The following is a 12,205-nucleotide window of genomic DNA, read 5'->3' as shown; positions in this document are numbered from 1 at the left end:
AACGAGAAGAAAAATGACACCGATATTTTTAACGTGGTTCGGCCAAACTGCCTACGTCCACGGACCCACACCAATATATTAGAGAATCTCAAAAGGAGGAGTACAACAAAAATACCACACTGTATTTTGTATCTGCCTACGCAGAGGCTATCTCTCAACTCACTTTTATCACTCGTGTATAACTTCCACTCAGAAGCTATCCTCACACAAGATTTCTCTCTCTCTAATATCACACCCTTCTCTGGTGTTGTTCTGGGGGTTTTGGGGTGATGGGGTGATTCTAATGCTGCTGCCATGCCTTCTATTTATAGGCAAAATGAGGGTGGTTGGTGGCGGTAGGTGCACGCCAAGTTGGAGAATTGGGGCTGCCTTTATTTGACAAAATAAAGCAGCAGCAACTTTTTGACAATTGTTGCTTTTTGACTAACAATCTCCCACTTGAAGACTGATTTCAATCTGTCTTCACACCCTGATCAACGCAGCAGCCTTTCTGTCTTGACTGTAAAGACATAACCGGTAGTGCTTCTCCTGCGATCTACCGCACCGGCAAAATCTGCATCTACAAAACCTTGTAGTGCTACATCACCTCGTCGAAAGCACAAGCATCTATCAGTAGATCCACGTAGATATCTCAATATCCACCTTACTGCTTCCCAATGCTGCTTTCCAGGATTTGCCATAATTCTGCTCACAACTCCCACTGCATGAGCGATATCTGGTCTAGTACAGACCATGGCATACATCAGACTTCCAACGGCTGAGGCGTAAGGAATTTTAGCCATGAAGTCTCTTTCCTCCTTTGTCTTTTGAGAGTGCTCTTTGCATAGGCGGAAATGGTTAGCTAACGCTGAGCTAACCGGCTTAGCACTGCTCATGTTGAATCTTTGCAAGATTCGATCAACGTATTTGGCCTGAGACAACTGCAAAACACCTTTTTGCTTGTCTCTGTAAATTCTCATCCCGAGAATTCGCTTTGCTTCTCCTAAATCCTCCCCTCAAACCAAGGACCACATCATGTCCTCCCTCGAACGACAATCCGTACATCTTGCACCGCCGTTACCACTCAACGGGACTCGCTGCCTGACCACACTATCAGGAAGACTTTCGATACAAGGAACCACCGGATTCAATCGTGAGTTCACTGGGGGTACACCTCCGTATATCTTGCACCGCCGTTACCACGCAACGGAACTCGCTACCTGACCACACTATCAGGAAGACTTTCGATACAAGGAACCACTGGATTCAATCGTGAGTTCACTGGGGGTACACCTCCGTATATCTTGCACCGCCGTTACCACGCAACGGGACTCGCTACCTGACCACACTATCAGGAAGACTTTCGATACAAGGAACCTGAGGTCGAGATCACAAATGTGTACATACGCGACCCAGCCAAATACTTTTAAGTGAGAAAGTTTAATTTCTTTGCCACTCAAAACTTCCTCCGGTATTCTGTACTCCAATGGTACAGATGTCCCATGGTTAACGAGATATGCCGTTGTGTTGACAGCTTCTGCCCAAAATTGTGTTGGCAATCCTGCATGTATCCTCATGCTCCTAGCTTTTTCTGTCAACGTCCGGTTCATGCGTTCTGCGACTCTATTTTGTTGTGGGGTCCCTGGCATTTCCAACTTGATGCCATTCTGGTAACAAAATTTCTTGAACGCCATATCTTCGTATTCTCCGCCATTATCGGATCTCTTTATCCGTAAGCCAGTTTCATTCTCCACCATGGCCTTCCACTTCTTGAACGCCTCAAACACCTCTGACTTTTGTCTCAAGAAGTAAACCACACCTTTCACTAGTGGTCATCGATGAAAGTCACAAAGGTAAGACTTTCCGCCAATGGATGAAACTGCTGCTGGGCCCCAAACATCTGTGTGGACTAACTCAAGCTTTACTTGCTTCAGAGTTCTACCACTTGTGTTGAAACCTACCCTCTTCTGGTAGTTTCCCTTTCGAATGCATATACTTGAGCCCTTTCTGGCTCATGTGCCCAAGTCTTTGGTGCCACAATTTTGCATTCTTCTTGCTATCAGCAACTGCAATTGTCACACACGCATTCATCGCTGTGTATAGGCTGCCAATATCCTTGCCACGTGCAAGAATCATTGCGCCCCTAGTGATTTTCCAACAATCACCTGAGAGGTGTGTATCACATCCTTCTCTCGACAATTGCTTGACGGAGATCAAGTTATTCCTCAACTCTGGAATATGTCTCACGTCCTTCTCCTTCAGCCACAACATTGGCTTCGGTCTTTTTCTCGTTTCCCTTTGAAGGTACTTTACACTGCGTTCTGTAGTGCCCGACCTGACCACAGTTCCAACATTCAACAGACTTTGATTTGTTGAAATTCTTGTGGTTCGTGGAGCTCTGCCTGCCATTCTTTGACTTGCTCCGTCCACGTCCTTGACTTCTGGATTTTCCTTCAAGGGCTTATACAGGTCCTTCTGGTACAAGTAATCCTCCATTTGCATTTTCCAAAAAATCCAAAATTCACACCGTTGAATTTATCAATTTTGGAAATTTTATCGTCTGTCGACATTGCTCCCACTCGATCTGGACTCCTTGGATCGTTTCTGATTTTTCAGCTAACCACCGTGTTTAGAACACCTTTTTTTTGTCGACAAATCGGAACCGCCGACAAATTTCACTATTCACGAAATTCACTATTCACGAAATTCACTATTCACGTGAATAGTAACAGCCAAAAACATGAGAAAATATCTGCCACCACCGTGGCTCTGATACCAGTTGTTGGGAATTATAGACGCCAATAATTCCGCCCAGGAATGTTGTTGGGAAATTAGACACAACTAATTCCGCCCGGGATCAAGTGTGACTCAATATTGTGGATATCGACCGATATGAAACGAGAAGAAAAATGACACCGATATTTTTAACGTGGTTCGGCCAAACTGCCTACGTCCACGGACCCACACCAATATATTAGAGAATCTCAAAAGGAGGAGTACAACAAAAATACCACACTGTATTTTGTATCTGCCTACGCAGAGGCTATCTCTCAACTCACTTTTATCACTCGTGTATAACTTCCACTCAGAAGCTATCCTCACACAAGATTTCTCTCTCTCTAATATCACACCCTTCTCTGGTGTTGTTCTGGGGGTTTTGGGGTGATGGGGTGATTCTAATGCTGCTGCCATGCCTTCTATTTATAGGCAAAATGAGGGTGGTTGGTGGCTGTAGGTGCACGCCAAGTTGGAGAATTGGGGCTGCCTTTATTTGACAAAATAAAGCAGCAGCAACTTTTTGACAATTGTTGCTTTTTGACTAACATACAGTTCACTTGCAATGGTGGAGATGTTGGGGAGAGATTACTAACGATGTGAACTTCAACTTTTGCGCTAAAAACACATTTTCTTGATATTGCAAAGTGAGCATTTAGTATTATCAAAATAAATAATAGAAATGTTCTCATTTTGGTACCACTCATTGTTCAAATACATTCGATAAGATATTGGTGTGAATTTATTCTCTTAGTCGGAGTCCGTTTTTATAGTTTAGAGAAAATTGAAGAGTTATAACGCCACTGCTTGAATCGTGGATATGATGAGAGTGATTATGCAAGGTAAATTTAAGATTCCTTTATGGGAAAATGAATTGTATATGATCGAATAAGTTTTTGGATAACCATACCCTACTTCATCAAGACAAATTCTTTTTAATACACATTACTCCCATCGTCTCATGAAATTAGACCCCTTCAATTTTTACACAAATTAAGAAAATATATTTAACCTTCTTTAGAAAATACAATTTAAATGCATTTATTTTATTTTACCTTTTTTATTACTTCTAATATTATTTTCATAAATAAAAGGTCATTTTAGTAAAAGAATGTTTTGAACAATTATAATTTAAAAGGTCGACTATACTATAAAATATTTTAAAAAATTATGTTACACGAAATTATGGCCATATAGTATAAAAATTCACTCATTTCAACTGTCGGATTACTCAATTTTCGTATTATGAATTTGATATATTCGTAAAATGTGATAGAATGAAAAAGAAATTGGTTAGAAATATATAAATGTATTCGCGATCATGCAAAATTTATTGACCTTAATGTGTATATATAAATATTAATGGATCGGAGTGTGTTCCAATGTTTAACGTCACTTATTACAGCGAAATAAATTAAATGATGATAACAGAACCAGAGAATTGTGATAATATTTGTTAATTACTTCGATCACCTTCGAATTCAAAATTCTATTTTGCAGTACGTTCAAAAAGTGCTTGAATACGTTAAAAAATGATCTTTATCGTTTATTTCAAAAATCTTTCTCAAACTATCTATGTACTTTTTATTATTAGCATTTGAAAAATACGAGTATTTAGTTAGATATCTAAAGAAATTAATTATAGAATTTTACCAAATTAATTAAATATCTAAATTAATTAATTAATCAGAGTATTAATTAACTAATCGAACTAAATTGAATTCCAATTACGTTAACCGCACAATTGTAATTATATCTCTTAATTTTTTGTAAGTGCTCAAGTAGATATGGTATTAAGAAAATGGTGAAAATAGAGTATATATAAACTTTTGGAGAGCTGCTGCCTATTTATTACTATAGTTTTTATAATCGACACTAATGTTCAAAAATCTGTAATCAAATTGCAAAAAACAAAATATGCTTGTAATTATGCAGAGCAAAGGAAACCGAATTGAAAAAAGAGAAGAATGTACAGACATTTTTTCTTTTTTGAGGGGAAAGATGTAGAATGTATAGACATTTTTTTATTTATGAAATTCTACCTATTTGTGCTCCCAAAAAAAAAATCCAACTTACAGAATTATAAACCAGCGCCAATATTGAATCCAATCGATCACAGATCGAAGTAGTTCAAATATTAAAATACTTATAATTTCCACAAAGTACAAAGCATAATGAAAAAACAAAATTTGAATCAAAATGCTATCAACAATGTATGACTATATATTAATTGTGAAGAGTCCAATTATAAATTTTGGTAATATTTTTTGGGGGTCTGGAATTAGCATAATAGATACCATCAGATCTTGCTTCGTAATAACACGTGCCGTCGTGACATCTATTGTCGTCGTTGAGATTCTTAGTTTTATAAACTACAAAAGCAGCATCCTTATTATTCCACCATAAATGACAGAAAAATAGAGTATTGTCCCAAAAACTAGTACAAAATGTGAAATGATAATCGGTGTTGCGAGCAATCTTATGGTTGCCGAGATCGTCGTTTTTAGATGCACAATGCGCCTCTAGGTTATGTGGATTTGGAGGCAGATTATTCACAACATACACATAGACTCTATCAACGAAGCAATCTTTTAGTGATTCCATTGGTTGAATCCACAAAAACAAAATCACCACCAATTTCATACTATTATTATTTCTCATCTTACTCAACTTCAACTTGATATATTATTCTACATGCACCTGCATGTATTTATACATCCTCAAAATCTGGGGAATTTTGTGATATTCTGAGAGTTATTGGTTTCGAGTTCTACTGTGGGTTTGTATTTAAAATAATTATAAGCACCATTAAAATGGCATTGCAAATTTACGTTGAAGGAATTTTGGTTTCAGATTTACTGTAAATTTGAATTCAAGTCACTTTTACAATGTTTCTTAGCATAGATGAATATAGTATTTCCAATTTAGTATGGGAAATTAATTTTTGTTGCTATTCAAAATATATACTAATTGGTAACCTATGTATAACTTTAACATCATATATCAATATATATTATATGAAATTATTAATTTAATAATTATATTTTTTTATTGTATTTCGGGTAAATATATCATGAAAATCTATGAACTATACCCGCTTTATCAAAAATATCTTGAAACTTTCGAAATGTTCTCTAAACCCTCAAACGATTAGATTTTTATCAAATATATCTCGCATCTATTTTCCGGTCACCCTTAATTTTTTTGCATATCAGGGTGGTTATCTTCGGTATGATTGTATCTCTACCGGTGTTAACTGCTATGTGCAATTTTGGAATTTGTACATTGATGATGGCGGCCGAGAAGCTCACATATCTGAGTGATTGATGCATGTTACCATCATTCAATTTTTTTATTCTTTCTATTTATCGCTCTGAATTTTTTATGAAGTAGGAAATTTATTTTTATAAAGTCTTTTCTTATTTTTGTTGCAAAAAGTTCATTAATTCTAAAGAGAATTATGTCTACTAATATTATCATCTAGAAAGAAATATTTGCCACCAATCAATTTGCATTCGAACATGCAACATAATATATTAAATGATCTTTTATTTGGATCATTTCTCTGGCAAGGTTACTACTTACTAGTGGGTAACTTGTAGAAATTCGACGGGTATTTTTTAGCGGTCATAATTTTGAAGCTTTAATATATTAATAGATTTTTAAACAATGTACTAATTATGGAGTGATAATGTTAACAAATTTAATTAGAATAAGTGCTATGATCAATAAAATTATTATTGTTGTTTTTCCACATATTGTTTTATATATATATAGAAGACAATGAAAGTAATAGAGCTACTCATCATTTAATTTTGTTTATTTATTTAAATTCGTCATAAATGGATCTTTTCTCTCTAAATATAAAAGACAACGAAAGTAATAAAGCTACTCATAATTTAATTATGTTTATTTATTTAAATTCTTGATAAATAAATAGTACTAACATTATTGGTAATTATGCATGAGTATTCCAATTGTAGACTTTGGTTAGTTGTTTAGGAGGGTAGCTATTTGAATAATAGATGCCGTCAGCTCTAGCTTCCCAATAACACCTTCCGAATTCACACCTACCTTCCCATTTGGATTTAAACACATCGAAAGCGCTATCTTTGTTAAACCAATATAGGTGACAAAAGAATAAAGTATTCTTGAAGAAACTGTCGCAAAATGAGAAGTGATAGTCGGCGCCGCGAGCAACGGTATTTCGTCCAAGATCGTCATCTCCAGACGCGCAATGCACCTCTAGTGTGTGGGAATTAGGTGGGAGCTTATTCCCAATATTAACTTCAAACTTGTCTTGCTTCTTGCATGCGCTCATCACACTCTGGAAAATGTTTGCTGCTACTATCAAACACAATATCAAACATTTACCCTCCATGTATAATTTGAGATGAATAGAATCCCTATGTTAACTATGAAATTTATAATTTGGTTGGGGATTTGTAAACAATAAATTTTAAGAGATGGGTGCAAATTAATTGAATAAAACAATTCTTAATTGAAATTAAGGAAAGCTACAGTAAATTCGGGACATCCAAATATTCATCAATCTGAAATTCAGAACGTCAAAGTAAGAAAAGTGTATATAATTAGAGTTAAGAAAATTTACTTTTTAATGGTTTTGAATAAAATCGTATTTATTTTTCAAATGTAATTTATATTTTGGGCTGCTTTGAGACGTAAATACTTTAAAAGCAACTTCTCTATTGCCCCACCAAAGATGACAAAAGAATAAAGTGTCGCTAGTCCAATTGTCGCCAAAACTCCAATCATATGAAATCCAAGATCATCGTCTCCAGATGCACAATGCAATCTAAGGCTTGGCTTTGGAAGTCTGTTGATGACGTGCACCTCGTATTCTTCTTTCACGCTCCAATTATCTGCTGCTGCCATTTTAAAGAGCATTGTGGCCAACAGAATGTAAAAATGTTGCAAAGATTTCATTGTGAAAATATATTGATTTAGCCATGCACATTTTTTGGAACCATCAACTTGAGATATTTATAGGGTCTTGATAGCTGCATATATACTTACTAAATTGATTTGAATGCGAAATCAATATTCACTTGAGAAACGTAAAACGTTCGAGGAAATAATTATTCGAGGTAATTATTTTGTCAGCTCAATCCTAGATAATATAGCAATTACATGCGTTGTTTGTTTGAGTGATCGATGAAATTTATTTATAAATATATAATAGCATTACATGTTCAAGCTACAACAATTAATGATTCTCTATTATGTGTGGCAATCCATAAAATTATATTCTTAATTTTCTAAATTTCAATTTTCGTAATTTCAAATATTATTTCCAATAATTAATTACATTAATTCACACTATATTAATGGTTTCTCTCTTCACTTTGTGGAAACATATTTATTACACTTATATTTTTGTATTCCCTTTAACTTCAAATAATTAATAAAAATAACAAATTAGACTTTGATTTTTATGTAATTTATAAAATTAATAATCTCAATAACAAATTATGAAGTATTAGAATAAAAATAAATGTCTAAAACAAAAAAGATAATGAGGTGCTCTGATAAGGTATGTAGCATAACATTTCTCTATATATATAATATATATAATAGCAGGTGTAATTAAATTAGTAATATCAATCACTATGGTAGGGACTGGGGATGAAATATCTATTTATATTTGTACCATTTAATTTCAATTTTTTATTATTTACTCATAAAAATAAAACATGCCACTTTTGTGGCGATATTGGATTTGTGACGTAACCAAAAATGTTTACAAGCAATGAAACTTGGGCACATGTAAATGTTGTTATAAATCTTTATTTTCTAAATTTTTTAATTAATACATAGTCACATTAATTGCGCACGCTAATTTCCCAACGATGCATCTTCGTAAACTGTGTGGGTTGTTGAGCGCCGGCAAAATAGATACCATCCATCCTTGCTTCCCATATGCATTTGCCACGGCAATCCTCTTTGATGTGGCGCGTGAACACATCGAAAGCAACTTCTCTTTCGCGCCACCAAAGATGACAAAAAAATAAAGTTGTTCCAGTATAGTTATCGCAAAAACTCCAATTATAATCATAATTTGTGGTGGTGTTATGATATCCAAGATCGTTGTTTCCAGATGCACAATGCAGTCGAAGTTGGGGATTTGGAAGTTTATTCACCACGTGAACCTCGTTTAAATGATGGGGCATCTCGCTGCATATACCATTTTTAGGGAAATGGTAGCGAAGATGATGAAGTAAGGAATGAGATTTTTCATTGTGAAATAAGTAGTTACCAATGTTGTATAAAACCAAGAAATTAAATTGAGATATTTATAGGGCATCAAATCCGAATTGATAAGAAATCAAATTATTTTGATAATGAAGAAACGATTTGAACTATGTAATTTTCGCATTTACTATTTAATACTCTTTGTCATTCAAATACTAATGAAATCGGTGTTGGTTCAACTGTGATCATTCAGTTATCATTATAATTAACGATCACATTTGAATCAACACCAATTTCATTAGTATTTGAATGACAAAGAGTATTAAATACCATTAGCCAAAAAAATTATAGTAAATTACCAAGGCACGTAACTGGAATACTTCTAATCCTTTTTTTTAATCAGAAAGGAAAAACCATTAAATTTAAAGCTAGTACCAGAAGTACCTAAAAGTCAATACAAGAAGAAAGAGAAAAAAACGGAGAACACCATGTCTGGAAACTACAATCAACCACAAGCAAATTGAAAGATTTAATCCAGCTCCAAAGTCTTCCTTTCGCTTCCAAAACCAGATTTTTCACCTCCCAAACCTTTCCATCAAATCTACTCTCATTTCTTTTCTTCCAGATAAGCCAAACAGTACACATCCATAACGCCTTGAGAATTTTTCTGCTTCTCTTACCTCTTCCTAGATGGCTGAACAACAAGAAATGCTGAACCACTCCTTTTGGTCTTGCCGTGCTGATACCAATCCATTTTTAAATAGCACCCCAGATCAGATCAATTTTCGCGCATGTAAGGAATAGATGGTCTGTTGTCGCCTCTCTCAAAATACAGGAGTTGCACCAAGCTTCTTCGACCGAAAGATCAACGTGCCTCTTGAAAAGATTGTAACAAGTTGCAACTCTATTTCTCAAGCACCTCCATGCTGTCACCTTCACCTTGTGTGGAGCCGGCGCTTCCCAAACCTTTGCTAACACATCATGTGAAAGTTGGTTTGATTGTGTTTCGCCTCTGCTTGCCGCAATGATTTGATAAGCCGATTTAGTCGTGAACTTCCCATTCTTAGTCGCTTTCCATCTCCACTCATCGCTATTTCCTGAACAAGAAAAACCATCAGAAATAATCACAATCAAGTCATTAACCAACCATTTCTCCCATTCAAACAACTCCCTTCTCCACTTGAGCTCCCACGACCAACTCCCATTCTCCCACCTTCCCGACTCTTCAATAGACACATTCTTATTTTCACAGAGCTGGAAGAGTCTAGGGAAAACAAATCTCAAAGGTTTTCCTCCCACCCACCTGTCAACCCAAAGTTTCGTATCCCTACCATTCCCCACATGACGTGATAAATTCTCAAAGAACCACCCCCCCAGCCGCACTCCCCCGACATCAAGAACTTTCAGCCACCACCCTCCCCCCCTCCCTCCCTTCATCCATCCCTCCCTTACACAACAACCCTCGTTCCCCCCCATTCAACCTCCCCATGGATGGACCTCACCACCCTAACCCAAAGCTCCTCCCCCCCTCCCCCCCGAAGAAATCTCCACGACCACTTTGCCACTAATGCACAATTAAACCAATCTAGATTCCGAAAGCCCAACCCTCCCACATCTTTGTTGGTACATAAGACACTCCATTTAACCCACGCAATAGATCTCGAGCTTCCCCCTCCACCCCACAAGAATTTACAAAGAATAGAAACAAGAGAATTCCCAATGGTTTTTGGCATAAAAGCAAACGAGAGCTGATAAAGAGGAATAGCTTGTAGGACCGCTTTGACCAGAGTTATTCGCCCTGCCAGAATTACTTCTAACCTACTAGGGAAAAGCAATGGAGAAGTGTACATAGCACTTTCACAGTATTAAAAAATCTTTTTAATTTTTTATTATGTATTAAAATTTTAAAAAAAAAATTAAGAATAAAGAATCTTAATATCTTCTCAGTCGCCCAAATATTGGTTAACTTTTAAAACATATTGCAAAAAGAAGGACCAATCGACATATCCCATTCTTATATCCAATATATAGCACGGCTACAACGGTTTGTAGTAATAATAATAATAATATAATAATAATAATAATAAAATATAATAATAATAATACATAATAATACCTAATATAAATATAATATATAATAATAAGAATCATAATAATATAATAATAAATAATAATAATAATACCTATATACTAAATAATAATAATAATAATAATAATAATAAGAATAATAATAATAATTAATTAATATAATAATAATAAGATAATAATAATAATATTAATAATAATATAATAATAATAATAATAATAATAATAATTAATAATAATATAATAATAATTAATAATAATAATAATAATAATAATAATAATAATAATAATAATTAATTAGGATCATTTATTGTAACAGCCCAGCTCTAGATTTGACGGTTGTCCCCACAGACCAACACAAGTCTTTTCTAGCGTGTTATGTTCTCACTCGCATGCTCCCCGAGAAACTTCCCAGGGTGTCAACCATTCTGAAATTTGCTCCAAGCCAAGCACGCTTAACCTTAAAGTTTCTTCCATGTAGGCACCAGAAAAGAAGATGCATCTTGTTAATATGAGTAGCATCTATCAAATCATTTAAGCTCACCTCGAATAAGCAGTCTCATACCTGCATCTTCTCATAATCTCATTCTTTCTGGTGTGTTTCGGTTCGTTCATGCACCCCTCCGCTTCGAAACACTTATAGGAGCCGCTCTTTGTCTATGCCTTGTGCACCGGCGATCACTCCTTACTCCTGCCTTGAGCGTCACATTTATACACTATATATGGAGGCATTTGGTACGACAGATAGATAAGATTGATAGAATTGGAGGGGTGATTAAATAATTCATTCAATTTTAGGTTGATAAATAATCGCTTGGATAATTAGATGCGGGCCGAGTTATCAATCACGGGCCCAATTATACAAATCAAACACTTGATTAAGATGAATTATATTATCAATCATATCTCACCACTCAAACCAAACGCCTCCTATTTGTATTATTATGATTCAAATAGTGAAGTCAACCTTATTCCTCTTTTAAATTAAAAATAAACAAAAAAATACCAACTATTAACCCAATCTTTGTCGATTTTCACAAAATTAAAATTTGTGCTCCCTTCACGATTCAATATTTGATGTGATTATAATGATCTTAATTTTTTTATGAGAATGTGAAAATAATATGTATTCACTGTTAAAATTAATGCACTC

General features: G+C 35.0%; 1 protein-coding gene across 1 annotated transcript; it reads right to left on the bottom strand.

The window, feature by feature from the left end:
• Nucleotides 1-9,723: 9,723 nt before the first annotated feature.
• LOC131019067 (uncharacterized) lies at nt 9,724-10,443 on the bottom strand. The gene has a single exon (XM_057947747.1). It carries the CDS (start codon nt 10,441-10,443, stop codon nt 9,724-9,726), a length of 720 nt encoding a protein of 239 aa, XP_057803730.1.
• Nucleotides 10,444-12,205: the final 1,762 nt, after the last annotated feature.

The sequence above is a fragment of the Salvia miltiorrhiza genome, chromosome 3 (genome assembly GCF_028751815.1).
Source record: "Salvia miltiorrhiza cultivar Shanhuang (shh) chromosome 3, IMPLAD_Smil_shh, whole genome shotgun sequence".
Taxonomy (NCBI): Eukaryota; Viridiplantae; Streptophyta; class Magnoliopsida; order Lamiales; family Lamiaceae; genus Salvia; species Salvia miltiorrhiza.
Note: the sequence above shows the minus strand (reverse complement) of the source record. Positions and strands in the feature narration are given on the sequence as shown.